Source organism: Miscanthus floridulus, chromosome 1 (assembly GCF_019320115.1).
Source record: "Miscanthus floridulus cultivar M001 chromosome 1, ASM1932011v1, whole genome shotgun sequence".
In the NCBI taxonomy this organism is placed as follows: domain Eukaryota; kingdom Viridiplantae; phylum Streptophyta; class Magnoliopsida; order Poales; family Poaceae; genus Miscanthus; species Miscanthus floridulus.
The window spans coordinates 165,347,431-165,363,526 of record NC_089580.1 but is presented as its reverse complement, the minus strand read 5'-3'; the positions used below and the strand labels follow the sequence as shown (position 1 = coordinate 165,363,526).

At 47.7% G+C, this 16,096-nt stretch overlaps 2 protein-coding genes, 1 non-coding gene and 1 pseudogene across 3 annotated transcripts; 1 reads left to right on the top strand and 3 right to left on the bottom strand.

Annotated features, from left to right (window-relative positions):
- Positions 1-3,346: 3,346 nt before the first annotated feature.
- On the bottom strand, positions 3,347-8,227 carry LOC136546509 (gamma-interferon-responsive lysosomal thiol protein-like). The gene is made up of 6 exons (XM_066538489.1): positions 7,877-8,227; positions 4,895-5,350; positions 4,613-4,678; positions 3,949-4,089; positions 3,733-3,825; positions 3,347-3,620 (listed from the first exon to the last, which is right to left on the bottom strand). The coding sequence occupies exons 1-6, from the start codon at positions 8,144-8,146 to the stop codon at positions 3,438-3,440; spliced, it is 1,209 nt and encodes a 402-aa protein (XP_066394586.1). The 5' UTR covers positions 8,147-8,227; the 3' UTR covers positions 3,347-3,437.
- A 484-nt stretch (positions 8,228-8,711) lies between these two features.
- On the bottom strand, positions 8,712-10,963 carry LOC136546534 (transcription factor MYB35-like; annotated as a pseudogene).
- Positions 10,964-11,956: 993 nt separating this feature from the next.
- On the bottom strand, positions 11,957-12,028 carry TRNAM-CAU (transfer RNA methionine (anticodon CAU)). Its single transcript has one exon. It is a non-coding gene; the product is annotated as a tRNA-Met (tRNA).
- Positions 12,029-12,360: 332 nt separating this feature from the next.
- LOC136546542 (uncharacterized) lies at positions 12,361-13,910 on the top strand. Its single transcript, XM_066538523.1, has 3 exons — positions 12,361-12,915; positions 13,002-13,385; positions 13,502-13,910. Exons 1-3 carry the CDS (start codon positions 12,441-12,443, stop codon positions 13,558-13,560), a joined length of 918 nt encoding a protein of 305 aa, XP_066394620.1. The 5' UTR covers positions 12,361-12,440; the 3' UTR covers positions 13,561-13,910.
- The last annotated feature ends 2,186 nt before the right edge of the window (positions 13,911-16,096 follow it).

Sequence of the window (16,096 nt, the reverse complement as noted above, 5' to 3'; positions counted from 1 at the left end):
CCCAGCACGTAGTCCACCTACGCCCGGGCCAGCGCGAACACCTCGCCGGCGCTCGCCACCGTCCGCTGCCGCTCACGTCACACGGAGGACTGGTCGTGCGCCCCGGCGGCGGACGAGAGAGGTAGCCCTCGAGTAGGCGGACAGCAGGATATATATATGCTCCCTCCATCCTCATCAGTCATCACTGTTGTTGGCATGGCAGCACACACCCGTGGTGATGAGGTTCGATCTTCACGTATTTTAAATCACGTCTCTTCACTTTTCTTGTTTGCATGGCTGTGTTATAGATGCGATTGGAGATGTTTCCGGTAGAAATTAAAAATGCAGCACCATGCATGGACAAGCTATCCGGCAAGAGTAGGAGAGTGCGGCATGCAGTAGGCAGCCCAGGCAGTTAAAAAGCAGATGAGATGAAAGTGCAATTGATGGCAAGCACGACAGCGAGTAATGGCGGCAAGAGCAGAAGAAGTGTGCGGTGGTTGCAGCGGGTGCTCGACTTGGCAAAACAATGGCGGCCCGGTGGTTGACGTCATGGAGGGCAGCAGCACAGCAACAACGGCCCAGCAGTACTAAGAATTAGCATCATCTTGATGGTGGTCTTTGATGTTTTGCATCTGAAGGTTTAGAAGCAAAGGTGAGACCGTCGATGTGTCTTTGATGTTTTGCATCTGAAGGTTTAGAAGCAAAGGTGAGACCGCCGATGTGTTTATGAAGTTTTTGCTGCGTCTTCCTATTTTTCTTGGACTCAACGGAGTTGGCGGTGTCGCGGCGACCGTTGCTGCGATCCTCTCGACTGGCGCAGCAACTCGGACGGAACATGGATGTCGGCGCCGGCTCAGACAGGTAAGAACAGATTGATCCATCATTTGCAAGCCCCATGCTTAATCTGCGTTTGCTTGACTGTCTATAGGGCGCAAAAGAAAGGAATATAATAGAAATAAAGATAAAGCAATATAAAATGCTCCTGCAATATTTGTGCAACTTCAACGTTGCCTCCATCTGTATGTATGCCTGATATCGCAAATTTTAAGCAATACCTGTGTTCAATTACATATAAATGTGAATAAATATTCTTTTATACTATATGTAAGAATAAATATTCTTTTGTATCAATTGGATGGATAGTATTAGTTCTTTTTGGTGAGTTTTTATTCTCAGCTCGGCATCATTTTATTTCTTCTTAAAGTTCCATTCAAATGAGAATGTCTTCCACCTCCATTGAGACTGGCTTTAGTGCTACATGTGTTATTAGTACAGTATGAATTTTATAAACTGTGTTATCAGGCTTGCCAGTTGCATGGTAATTCAGTATGCGCTGGTGGAAGTTTCTCAGTTCGTGAACATAGATGAATTTAGGTATTACCTTGATAAATCACAATTTCCTATGCTTTGTATTGGATGTAGCTAGCTTATGAAATTTTTCATCAATTTGCCTTTCCACAGGGCTGCCCCCACTGAGCGATCCACTGTGCCCCCAACATATTCGTTACTCACTGGGCGGCGCCAGAGATGTGGTGGAATTAAGCACGCCGACATCAAAGTTTGAGCACCTCTTGATTTTTTCTCTTTTTGCCTCTTTTTTTTGGATGTTGTATTAGCAGTCTTTTTTTCCTCTTTTTGGCGTTTAATTTGAGCTGCATTATGATTTTGTCCTCTTTTGCATCACAACATGTTAGCTAGATGGATCTGCTGCATTGCCAAACAAAGAGACTCGTTATTTTTTTCCTGTCATGCTACCACGGAACCATATCAATATCATGTACTTTGTTTTCTAGGGGCCATCTAAAGATTACATCTACATTCCTGTTCATGAACAGTTCACTATTGTGTTAATTTATGTTATGGTTTTTGAGCTGGACTTGATGGGTACATGAGCAAGCATGTACAAGATAAGAGGGAAGGTGGTGAGGAAGCATAGACAAGGCGAAGCAGAAGATTTAAGCTAAATACAGTGCTCTCTTTCTAGGTTTATATATAAATTTAGGTTTGCAAAATTCTATATAGAAAATATAAAGACTACCTCAATAATATTTTTTCTGAGGACAAGAAGGTGAATAAAACGGCAGATGAAAGATTTGGAGAGCTGGGGGCAACTGGAAAACGGACATGACTCTAACCGTAGGCTATGTCCAGGTAGCCATTTGTAGGCTTCCTCTCACCAATGGTGCCAAGGTACTCGGATGCATTTTGGTGTTGATTTTTTTTGTCTTAAAAAATACACGGTGGTTGTGGATATTGACCTCAACTGTACAAGGAAAATGCTTGCTCCTCCAATAATTATTTCATAACAGACAGCAACCTGAAACAATTCGACGCACGAGTAAGATTTTACAACATAACTAAATGTTCACTCGCTTACAGGTATCTCCAGCACCATTGCCGACCATTTACAGCAAGCTCTTGAGTTCACACCTTGACGGCCAAGGCAATGGCAAGATCATCAGAGTCCTATGGCAACATACTAAAGATGTGAAAATAAGCTTTATAATTTCACCTGTGCTAGCTCATATGGATTGTTCTAATTAATAGGGTTACTGAGCTTGGAGCTTGTGCGTGTGACAAGGGAAAAGCAGGTTATGTTGCAGAGCCATTATTATGGTGGAACATCTGAGTATTTCACAAGATTCCTTAGCCTACTCATGATCCAATGTGTTATGCAGTTTGGTACATAGGCCTATTATAATTGATAATTCTGTCATTTGAAATTTTGAAGCATATATACCATAAGGTAAATGACTGTTCTTTTGAAATAAAGTTATCCTTTTGGTTGTAGGTTGGATTTTGATATGAATGTCAATATGGTGTTGGTGGTTAGCAACCAACTCTTGTTTGTAAATACACATCCATTATATGAATTGAGCAGTCAATTCCTTGGGCAAATACACATTATTATTTCTTGCCCTGTTCGTTTGGCTGATAAGCTATGACTGAAAGTACTGTTGACTGATTGATTGTGAGAGAAAAATATTATTTGTTAACTGAAAAAATACGACTTATAAGCCAAACGAACATGACATCTACCTGTATTCTTGTTATCTATTATATGAATTCTCTCAAATATGTATTACTATTTCTCGAAAGTTTTATTGTAATCCCTCTTCAATGATCCTTTTTATAGACACGTGCATGCCGCACGTGCATAACTATTAGTATAATAATAAACAGCAACGACTATATAATGTTATTACTATATTAGCTATTACTGTATGATGTACAGGCCCCATAAATTGTGTATCCTGGAGAGCAAGACCCTCGTTTGGCTTACCTTATAATCCGCATTATTCAACTTGTTTTTTTAGTCGAAATAGTATTTTTTTCTCACAACAATTCAGCTAGAACAAAAGCAAGTAGAACGGGCCGAAACGGGTAATGTTCTTATGTTCACATGACCCAAAAGGACACATCGCTAATCAATTAGTATTCTCCCAGCCACACCTTTACTGCTGCTCCCTACCCCCATCTTCAGCAGTTGCAAGCTTGCTGACGCCGGAGTTGTAGCTGACGCCGTTGCGCGCCTCCGCTGTCTCGAGCGCCATCTGCAGACGTCCCAGCCCCTCGCAGGCCTTCGGTGGAGTGCCCTTGTAGGCCTTGCAGGTGTAAGCCTCGAAATTCTCGTAATCCTGAAACGACGAAAACATGTTCGTCACCACCAATGGAATGAGAGCTTGATCAAACAGTTGGGCAAGGCGAAGGGTGAGCCATGGATGCAGTTGAAGTTCAGGTGGAACTTGCCTCTAGCAGGGGCTGCCCGTCGACGACCACCCAGGGGACGTACCGGTGCGGGGGCTCGAGAGCGTTAGTCTGGTTCGCGTACTCGAGCTCAAGCTGGAACAAATCAGTGAACAAGTTGCAAATTCATACTGCGTTTAGGACATGCATTGAATTACAATTACAAGAGAATGAGAGATCAGCACAAAAAAGCTATCCGAAGAAGGATTGAGAACGAACCTTGTGGCCTTGTTCGCTGTTGTAGCATTGTGTTACAGGCTCCGGGTCGAGGCCCAGCTTCTGGAAGCAGGACTCCCAATCCTTGTACTGGCGCTTCACCACCAGGTCCTCCACGCAGTAGATGAAGCTGAAATGCACATCCTGTCCCCAACAACAACGACAGAGGCATACACGGAAGCCTTGAGAACTGCTAAATCCGTTCCAAATCATAGTTCGTTTGACTTTTTTAACCTCAAATTTGACCACTCGTCTTATTCAAAAATTTGTGCTAAATATCACTTTTTTTTTACTTGCCTTATTAACAAAAGTTCTTCAAGAATGACTTAAATTTAACTATGTTTGCACATATTTTTTTTTTGAATAAGACGATCGGTCAAACTTGGATAAAAAAGTCAAACGGAATCTAATTTGGAACTGAGGGAGTACTACTGTACAAGAATCCCAGGATTTGCTTGAGAAAAACTGCAGAAATGCTGTCCGTTTGACCAGGAAGCTTTGATCACAGAGTGCAACAACTAATTTGTCGGTGGCAGATTCATTGTTATCAATCGACGGTCGGCTGGTTGCAAGCTTTACCCGTTTTGCCCGGAGTTTCGTGGAGTCATTCTTGCATGCAGGTCAAAGCCCTATGAGTGGGCAGAGCTTAAGAGGAGAGGGGAATTACCAAATCCGGCCAGGCGTCGATGGCGCAAGCTTCCACGGTATTGAGAAGGCACTCGTACGGACCATGCTGCAACAACAACCATCAGCTCAACAGTGTTACTGTGTTAGCATCAGCAAGACTACTAATAAGAGTAATTAACGAAATCCCCAATTCTGTCTCAGATTAACTAGGAGTAGTACACTACTCCAGCAAGCAGTGACACCCAGGATGCGAATTCAAGGACCGCAATTCCGGACGAAGTTGCACAAGGAAACGCGAGGAGCTGGTCGGGCGGCGCCCTACCTGGCAGGAGATCACTCCGCCGGGGTGGATCCGAGCGTTGCCGTAGGGGACGAGCGTGAGGTCCACGACCTCGAGGAGGCCGTCCACGAAGACCTTGGCGAGGTGGTTCACCACGAAGCGCGCCGAGTAGGGGCACAGCGACTCGTAGTACAGCGCCACGGCCACCTTCCCGGCCTCCTCCTCGCCGGCCGCGGCTGCGGAGGAGGAGGCGGAGGCGAGCAGGAGGAGCGCGGCGATGGCGAGGCGGGTGGCCATTGGGTGTGTGGATCGGTAGGTCGCCGCGTGGGGGGATGGCTGTGGTATGGGAGGGGGGATCCACGTGGGCCACGTGGGACGCGGTGCGTGTCTCAAGAGCAGCGACCGTGGGACCGACCGACCCAGCCCGTGAATGCGGACGGGATCCTGAACCCCATTGGAGTTGGCCTGCGACTGCGACCGCGACCGTGCGTACAGTACCTGCGAGCACACGGTCCGACTCAACAGTATGCAGACACATCCCGAAAGAGTACGAGGGAAGCCAGCAACGGATGCGTGGCATAAGGTGAAGGTGCTGTGTTCTTGTCTGCGTAAGCAACTGGCAATTACGGTGAGCCGTGAGCGAAAGCAGTAGATGATTAGTTACTGTCTTTGACAGCGGAGATAGCGGACTGCAAATAGCGGTGCCAAGTGCAGCGTTTCGTAATTTTTGGAAACCTCTAAGTACGGTTTTTTGAAAGGAGTGGATGATTTGCATCTAATATTTTCCTCAATTAAAAAGTCTAAAAATAGCTAAAGATTTGGAGCATATCAATACGACATCAAGTCTGCTTAACATAGCCTTGTTTGGATGCAAAGTATTTTTAAAATATTAGAAAAATACCATGGTTTTACAAAATACTTTGGTTTTTAAAAACGTGTTTGGATGCAATAAATCTTGTAGTCTCTAAAACCATGATTTTGTCAAAAACTATAGTCTTTACCTTTTTTTCTAAGCCGCGATTTTGTGTCTCTTTGACTTATAAAACAACAGTTTTGTGATATTACAATTTTCAAAACCGCATCATCCAAACATGCCCTTAGAAGTTTCTAGGTCACTGTGTACATTTTTATGGTGTAAGTCACAAAGAAAATACAAATGAATAAGATATAAAAAAACATATGAGTAAATTAACTTTTGATTGTCAGTTTTCTCTCAATATGCAAGCTATCCACATCAACAATCCACTATAACTTGCAATTATAGCCAACTAGCACATGTAATTATGATAGTTATCTCTTCATCCACTGACATGCATTTAGCTATCTATATTATTTATGTCAAACCATTCACCAAAATTAATTTAAGATAGTTTCATTCATATAACTATAAATATAAATAGTCTAATTTCTTTTTAAATTATTTAGAATCCCTGCAGCAACTCACCGAGTATTCTCCTTGCACCAATAAAAAGGAACACCATTCTACGTCCCACTTCTATTATTCTTCATTATCGCCTAAACCACCATCTCCAACATTCGCCCTATTCACTTGGGCTTGTTTGGTTTATAAGCCGTACTTTTTCAGCCAACGAATAATATTTTTCTCTCACACCAAATCAGCCAACAGTGCTTTCAGCTATGGCTTATCAGCCAAACAAGCCCAAACAAATAGGACGATTATTATTGCCATTTAAACCATTTGCATTGACATCGTCTGAACCATCCCATTGTGAATAATGTCCTATAAAGCTACAACAAACTATCGCCCTGTTCGCTTGGTTTATAAGCCGTACTTTTTCAGCCAATAAATATTAATTTTTTCTTGCAACAAATCAGCCAACAGTTCTTTCAGCCATTGCTTATCAGCCAAACGAACATGACATATATATAGTGATAGCATGGAGATATCAACATTGAGCGCTAAGTGCAATAGTTGTTGCTTAATTTTAATATGGTATATGTTTTTGGTACTTATCGGCGGCAGGTGACTAACGTGTCAGTCATCTTCAACCTCCGCACCCCTCCAGCGCCTGCCTCGGCGTCCCACTCGCACCTTCTTCGCCCTCGCCTCCACCCTCACCGCTGCTCACCGTCCTGCCACTACGCTCTAGGGTTTCGCTGGAGCTCCCCGTCTTTCTTCCACGGCGAGCTCCGGCCATGGATGCCCCCGACCTGGCCCGGTCGCCTCCACCGCCGCCAAGACCCTACACCGCCCTCCCGTCGCCCCCACCGAATGGTCAGCCTTCCTCCCCCAAGCTCTTCTCTTCTAAGCCCACCGGAGTTGGGGAAGAAGAGAGAGAGAGAGTCGGCGAGAGATGACGTGTGGGGAGATGGGTGACCGATAGAAAAGCAAAATTTCAGGTGACTGCAAAGGAGTAATTATGATATTTTTTAGTCTTCTATCTTGTAGTAGTGAACAACATGAAGATCCACCACCGCTATAGTGATATTGTTGCAAGTGGTCTACTACAACTATAGCGATGTTAGATTATCTCCAACATAGTACCCATAAGGGCATCCAAATCCAAAATGGATCTTCGGTGGTACTGTATCAGCCTCCAACAGAGTATATATACGAAACATCTATTTTAGATACATAGAATGAGAGTCACAACTCAAATGTCAGCATCATCCCTTCTGAAAACCTATATGCCGCTACTGTGACAGGTGAGATGTGGGACACAGATCAGGTGAGCATGATGGTGTGGGCGCTAACATGCCACGCTTGCACGACCGCTACCGTGTGCACAGTATCGTTGTACCAGTAGTACTATATATTCCCAAAATAAATAAATCTTTATTTCTAGCATATAAAATTAAGCAACCCAATAAAAGGCTATGGAGCTGTTCGGCTGTAGATTATAAGAAATATTTGTTGCGAGAAAAAAAACACTATTTCATTGTCGATAAACTATACTGATAAGTTCAAGCCAACAAGACGATACATCAGTAATTGAGCGATTCATTAACAGTTTTGTTTTTGCGATGATTGGGGGATCGCTGTCATGATATAAATTTTCGTACCTGGCACGAGATCTCGCTGTTGGACCCGACGCGGGCGTTGCCGTAGGGGACGAGCCGGAGGTGGACGGCGTCGATGAGCCCGTCCTCGAAGATCCCCGCGAGGTGGTTCACGATGAACCGCGAGCAGTACGGGCACAGCGACTCGTAGTAGAGCTCCAGGGAGACCTTCCCCTCCTCCGCGGACCCGCGCTGCGGCAGGAGGATCGCGCCGGCGGCGACGAGGAGGAGCACGAGCGGCGGCAGGAGGAGGAGGCGCTGGGGACCAGCCATGGTGCTCGATTGCTCGTGCCGTGTGTTTGCGTGCTAACGACTTTTCTTGCTTTCTTTTTCTTACACTGATTCCGTGGTGAGTGGCCATTGGCAAAGCATCGATCGGTTCTTCCGTACCTTTGTGAGGGAACTGATGATAGGGACGGGCCGGCCGGGGCGTGGAGTTTCACGGTGTCCGGTGTCCCTGACTCGCTGTGTGTGGTGGCGGCCGATGCAACGCAAACCTGATGGTTACAGGGCCCCGTGATTTTTCAGCTGCCGGGAGACGTGCCAGGTTACCAGCGGCTGCTTGATTAAGGGATGTTTGGTCGGGCTCTTTCTCCGGCTTCAGCTCTAACTCCTACAGAGAAGTCTTATCAAATGTTTTTCTGGAGGATTCATTTTTGAGCCAGAGGAGCCGGAGCTGTTATGGCTCCTACAAAACAGCTCTCGCTCGTAGACACCCCTAAAAGTAGTAATGCACCACGCAAATACAGTTTCCTCTAGGAAAAGGAATAAAACACACACACAAACGACGTTAATTATCCGTACAAGTAATAATAATCCGAAAACACCCAGAGTCAGTGCAAGCATATGAATGGATCAGCTCGGCAGGTTTGACCAGCTGACTGACTACCTGATAACGAAGTTCATAGTAACTGAATCAAAGCAGCATATAAGCAGTCTGATGAGTTTTGCATAACCACTAATTAATCATGCCCCAGCCCATCTCCGACGACGACGACGACGAGCCCGCGTAGTAGGCCCGGGTCAGCCAGCAGCTCGGCGATGAGCTGGTCCACCCCCGTCTCCTAGTCGCAGTCCAGGATGGCGTCGATGAACGCCGCCGCGCCGTCATCGCCGCCGCCGCCGCCACCGACACCAACAATGTCACCGTCGTCACCGCCGGCCGCCGAAGCGCTGCTGCTGCTCCCAGCGCCGTGCACGGTGATGCCGCTGCCTGCGCCGGCGGTGGCCGCCGCCTCGTGGTGGTACTGCCCAAGAACAACCTGCTGCTGCTGAGCCTCGGCCGCGGCCGCCGCCGCGGCGGCGTCGTCGGCGAGGAAGTCGCTCCACTTGAGCTGCTGGCCCTGGCCGTGCTCCGTCGTCGGAGACGCTGGCGCGTCCGCGTCCACGCGCGCGATGACGACCTGCTGCTGCTGCTGCGCCGGTGTCATCGGTGGCAGCATGCCAGCCGCGTGGTACGCGACGTCGTGGACGAGCGGGAGCGCCGGCACGGGGAGGTAGGTAGCGGAGCCGCCGTTGGGAGAGGGCGCTGGCTGCGGCGGGCGGATGGCGAGCGCGCCGATGCTGTGCATGAGGTCGGCGATGGGGCGGTGGGTGGTGGGGTCGATCCCGCGCTGCCGCAGCTTCTTGCTCAGCTTCGTGTTCCAGTAGTTCTTCACGTCGTTGTTCGTCCGCCCCGGCAGCTGGTTCGCGATCAGAGACCACCTGCAAAACGCATGCAGTTCGATCGTCGCCCTGATCAGCGCACCATCGACGACGCCGTGCCAGACATCGATCTACGGATTCATGCAATGCATATGGCTCGATCGCACTACAATTTCCATTGCAGGTTAATTAAGATGCATTTCAAGATGACTTACTCTATGACTACGAGTGTAGTACTGTAGTGTAATAGTACTACTATGGCTACGAACGAGTGAGATGGAAGCATCGATTCCAATCAACTTTGCATGCGCGCACGCATTAGCCATGTTCGTTTTTCTTATAATCCGTACTTTTCAGCTCACAACAAAACAGCAAAAATAGTATTTCAGCTTATTTTTTCCGCGAAGCGAACTGGGCTGTGGCTCAACTCCAACGGTCTCCCCGACGGTGTCATGTCGTTTTCATTCGCATCAAGCTAGGGTTCAATCCATCACCAACGGCACTGATGCGAGAACTACTGACCTAGCTGTCCGTTTCTAGGGCTTGTTTGGAATGAAGACGTCAATTTCTCTAGAAAATTGCATTGCTAGGATTGGTTTTAAATTTAAGCTAACAGTTCCTTAAGATTATTCAGAATCTCAGATCCTGCAGACTCCGGCTTCCCAAACACGTACCCGATTACTAGTAATTTTCATGTGAAACATATGTTTACAATTTTACCGCAGAACAATGCCCAGAACAATGCCACAGTACATGGATTCATAATCTTTTTTTTAAATCTTTATAAGAACTATAGGACGTGTCTTTCATAATTCAGATCTTCTTCAGTGCAGCAACACTCTCTAACGCGATAATTAGTTTCAAAACTGCATCGAGATAGATAATAAATTGGCTTTATCTGTAGTACTACAAAGGATCTAAACACTATCCAGTTCCTAACTGAGAAGTCTGAAAGATGATGCGAATGCATGTTGTCGAGGTAGTAGCTGTGGAAACAAATCAAATGACCATATACTGTAGGAGTACATGATTTGCAGCACTGTACTGTGTACCTGCTTCCAAGCGTGGCGTGGAGGGTGACGATGAGGTCTTCCTCCTCCTGGGTGAAGTTCTCATGCTTCAGGTTGGGACGCAGGTAGTTGGTGTACCTCAGCCTGCAGGTCTTGCCGCACCTCTTCAGCCCTGCATCATCACATCATGCACCGTCGTCCAACGCCCCCATCAGCCAAACAAAACAAAATGACACGCACGCAGAGATATCATCACACACAGCAGGCCCTCATCTGGCCTGGCCTGGTGCACGGCACGATCACCTGCTCTCTGGGGCACGTTGGTCCAGTTGCCGGTGCCATGGGTGGAGGTGTAGGCCAGCAGCTTGGCGTCCTCCTCCGGCGTCCACGGCCCCATCTTCACGTTCGCCTTGTCGCAGCACGGCGGCCTCCCCATCGATCGGCCGGCCTCGACGACGACCAACCACCGCTGGCGAGCTCGAGAGCTCTGACGACGATGCCGGCCGGCCGGAGACGAGATGAGATCACCCCTGGAGAAAAGGTGATACTGCTAGTACGTATGGATGGAGAAGGAGGCCGGCTGCCACAGCCACGGTAACAACATGTTGGGGGCGTCGGGGGAGGTGCCACGCGACGAAGGCGTGACCCCCTCCCCCTCATTTAAGATTTAACTAGCCACGGCACGGTTAGTGTCAATCACGCAGGAAATGGTTAGATTAGGGAAGAAACGCTGGTTTCCTCGTTGTTTATGGCGGTGGCGGCAGTATAATAGGGCGCGTGTCCAACTGCTTCCCTCCGGCAAATCAACAGCCTATTAGGCGAGGGGTTTAGCTGCGGGTTGGTGTGGGTAATAATCTTCACCCTGTTATCGTTTGCGTGGCTTATAAGCCGACTAATGCTGTTTTGTTGTGAGAGAAAAATACTATATCATGGCTAATAAATATGACTGATATGATTAAGCGAACAGGGTGCTTATCGTTGGGGGTGATGGTGAGGTTTAAAATTTTCACGAGTTGGACATGATGATTTTCACGACATCAGCGCCGCCAAGTCGGTTTTGCATTGGCCTTGGCCCCGGAGCAGATCAGGTCCTCAGCACTGCGCATCGCTTCTGTGCTGGACGTACCACGCGTCATGAACTTGCGAAAGATGTGATCGGTTCAGCTGTGTATATGAAATGAAATGGAGAAATGCTAGAGAGGTTAGGTTCGTCCAAATGTGCGCTCTGGCATGTGAATGGCAAACACCCGGTTGCAAAATGGAAAGAGAATCTAATTGGACAAAAAAAATGAAAAGGGTGAAAAGAGAATCTAAATTGGGCAAAAAAAAAATTTGCCAAAGGCTGAAAAGAGAATCTAAACTGGGCAAAAAAAATTGAAAAGGGTGGAAAGTGAATATAAACTGGGCAAAAAAAAAACCGTAAAAAATATATCAGAGACAGGTTTCGATCCTGTGACCTGTGGGTTATGGGCCCACCACGCTTCCGCTGCGCCACTCTGATATTGTTGATTTTTTCCTGTTAGAAAGTCTGATATCGTTTAATCAGTGTCTGTTAGCCTCGTACTCACACAGCATCTTCACCGACAGGCGCTGCGTTTCCCGATCCACCGTCCACCCGACATCTCACCGCCTGCCCGCAGAAAGAGGAGTAAAAACCAAAGCCCAAAGCACAAAACGAATTGAAAAAATGCCGCAGGAGGAGCCAATCAGCGCGCGCCAGGCTACGCGCTCCGAGAAGAGCAGCCCCGTCCTCGCCGGACGCGTGTAGCACCCGCGTCGAGCGGCTATAAAAATAGCCGCCTGCGTCACGGCTCCTCCTCTGCTCTCCGGCTGATCTGTTTCGTTTTCGTATGTGCCTGCACTCAATACTGTGCTGGTCGAGAGCTTAGTTCTAGCGGTTTCGTTTCCAGAAGATGGAGGATTCGGTGGGCGTGGAGGAGAGGAGGGAGCAGAGCGAGACGACGCCGCACAAGAAAGCGCGTCAAGAAGTAGGGGAGGCCGGCGGTGTTGGCGGCGGCGGCGGCAAGCCAGGTGAGGAGGGCGGATTCCTGAGCGCCATGGCGTCCAAGATCGGCGCGACGATGTCCGGGACCAATGGCGGGAGCGGCGGCGAGGTCGTCAGTGTGACCGTGGCGTCCGATGGCGAGGAGGGGAAGAGGGACATTAACGGCAACGGCGAGCCGGGTGAGGAGGGAGGGTTCCTGAGCACCATGGCGTCCAGGATCGGCGCGGCGATGTCCGGTGCTAACGGTGGCAGCGGCGACGGCGGCGGTGGCAATGCGGCCGCGGCGTCTGGTGGCGAGGACAAGGAGGCGGACGGTAGTGGCGGCGGCGGGATCTTCCGGAAGCTGCTGCACAGCTCGCCCCCTGCGCCACCGCAGGCGTCAGGTAAGGACCGTCTGTTCTCCGGTCTCCGCGGCCAGTTGGATCAGGAAATGTTTGCGTCTTTGCAATTGACCGATTGATTCGTGTAGGAGCAATGGAAACAGAGGAGGTGAAGGCAGGTGAGCAAGCCGGGATTCTGAGCGCCATGGCCATGTCTGGTGCGAATGGCGATGACAGCCGTGGCGATAGCGGGCACGACGACGCCAAGAGGAGCAATGGTGAAGCGGTTCGTGGCAATAATGGTGAAGAGAAGAAGGGGGAGGAAGCCAATGGTGGCGGCATTCTTAGCGCGGTGGCTTCCAAGATCGGCGTGGCGGTGTCAGGCGCCAATGGCAACGGGAACCACAGTGCTGAGGATGATGCCAAGACGAGCATCGGCGACGCTGGTCATGGTGGTAGCAAGGGCGAGGAGAAGGGGCGTGATGTGAATGGTGGCAGAATAGTTGAGCAGATCATTTCCAACCTGCCCTCAGGTATATGATTCGAATTAAGAGTATTACGGACGCTACACTATCTGACAAAATAGACCATTTGTGCCATCATGTTGTATTGAAGTTTGAACTGACAATCTCTCCTCTGTATACTGCAGATGATCAGGCGCCAGATGCCGATGAAGCTTCCTTGCTCATCGCCATTATCGAAGATTAGCTCCATGTTCCGGAGGCTCTAGGTCATGACTGACCAAAAGCGGATAGCGCTAGCATGTTATTCTCTCCCCTCGCCAGCACGTTATTCCCTCTCCTCTGTCACCAATAAAAACTCACCTCAGCTGGTGATTTCACCACTGTTGGGGACACCTTAGGAACTGTGGATGCATGCAAGAGTGTCTCGTAGTCTTGAGTTATCTTAGTAGACATTTATCTTAGTAAATATCATGTAACGAGGCTTAGCTGATTCGGTTTCTTGTGGTAGAATCTGCCTATCTAGTTCTATATTCTCGAGCTGAATTTATTCTAGGATTTAACAGTAGTAGGTGATGTCGTCTAGTGCAACCTTGTCATTTCTGAAATCTTATAACTAAGTCTTTTGAAGGTGCTCGTAGAAAATGATGCCCATGTGTGCATACTCCCTCCATATCGGTATTAGGAGTCGTTCTGGGAAAGGACCGATCCGAAGCAATAGAAGTCGTTCTGGCTCTTGACGTTAACTTTGGACGACGCTGCCCCTCTCGCCTCGGCTCCAGCGCGCCGCGCGAGTTAATCCATCTCTTCGTTTCTGACGCCGTGTTAATGGGCACCTCATGCGACGGCCCTTTAATTTAATCGCGTCGTCAAGCCGCATGCCACTAAGAACAAGTGCGGCTGCCGCCACCGCACACCATCTCCACCTCACGCCGCACGCCGTTCGTGCACGCCGCCGTTCGCGCGCCATGCAAAAATGCACTACAGGCAACAAAAATATTATCGTGGGTGCGAGGACTCAAACCGGCGATCTCCTGCATCGGGCCGCGCAGGACAAGCCACTCGGGCTACGCATCGCTTTTGTAAAGAATGCAACCGCGGACCTATTTAATAAGGGCAAACATGGAAAAATACCCTCTAATTAATCACTCCCTGGCACACCTTGGTAAGCGTAATCCTGTCCTAAACGACTTCTAATTGCAATATGGAGGGAGTATATGAGCATCTGTATCTACACTATGCTACTATGATATGCAAAAAAGAAATATAATATCTTTTCTTTTAACTGTCTCATAGGAACTCATGATTTCTTAATTTATACATTTATACATTGACAAAAATGTTGTGAGTTGGTAACAACTAATATAACGGTACAGGTCTCATAGTTCTAAATTTTAGATTACGAGCCATTGTTCCACAAAACCACTCTCTCTAACAATTCCCTCTTTCTCCTTTATACTTGTAAAATATCTTATATAGCACTACATGAGAAATCTTATACATCACTGCATGAGATGGCCATGAGCCTATTAACATGTAGCAATATAGGTACCCTCTAGAGAGAGGTTTTATTGTTGGACAGGAGTGATGCTTGCTTTTCACTTTTCAGACAAGACTTGCGAATTACTGTTGCTGGCTCTTTTATGTGGCAATGGCAACAAAATGTACATGCTATTTTAAACAAAATCAAAGATTTAATTGTCTAGATACATTTATCCTGACAGAATGACATCACAAATATTATGCAATAATGGCATTGACGGATAAAATGCAGAAGGCTGAAAAAAGGAGTTCTGCGTGGATCACTTCGATGTCTTGATTGCAGATTGCATCAGCAGTGATGGCGCAGCGAAGGAAAGAGCAACAAACGTTCAGTGACTTCAGACTTCAGTCAGCAACGCCAACAGATTGCAACAATAAATAGACACCCGTTGGCTGCAGATGTCGAGAATAACATAAAACACATTTGAGAACAAGAAAACAACTCAGTCAATGTCATCATGATCGATATTGATCAGGGTGGATCTCGTAGGCGCTCCAGTCGTCCAGTTATAACTATGAAGCCAGGCAAGGTATTCGGAATAGTAAAAAAAATATAGGTTACAAGATCTTTCATGAGATGTAGATGACTGGATGTTGCAAACAATCAGGTTCTTCTGCCAACGATGCTCATACTCAGCTGGCTTCAAATTGACAACACCCATTTCAAGTATGCCGATCAAAGAACTTCTCAATTGCCAACCACTGTTGGGGACACCTTAGGAACTGTGGATGCATGCAAGAGTGTCTCGTAGTCTTGAGTTATCTTAGTAGACATTTATCTTAGTAAATATCATGTAACGAGGCTTAGCTGATTCGGTTTCTTGTGGTAGAATCTGCCTATCTAGTTCTATATTCTCGAGCTGAATTTATTCTAGGATTTAACAGTAGTAGGTGATGTCGTCTAGTGCAACCTTGTCATTTCTGAAATCTTATAACTAAGTCTTTTGAAGGTGCTCGTAGAAAATGATGCCCATGTGTGCATACTCCCTCCATATCGGTATTAGGAGTCGTTCTGGGAAAGGACCGATCCGAAGCAATAGAAGTCGTTCTGGCTCTTGACGTTAACTTTGGACGACGCTGCCCCTCTCGCCTCGGCTCCAGCGCGCCGCGCGAGTTAATCCATCTCTTCGTTTCTGACGCCATGTTAATGGGCACCTCATGCGACGGCCCTTTAATTTAATCGCGTCGTCAAGCCGCATGCCACTAAGAACAAGTGCGGCTGCCGCCACCGCACACCATCT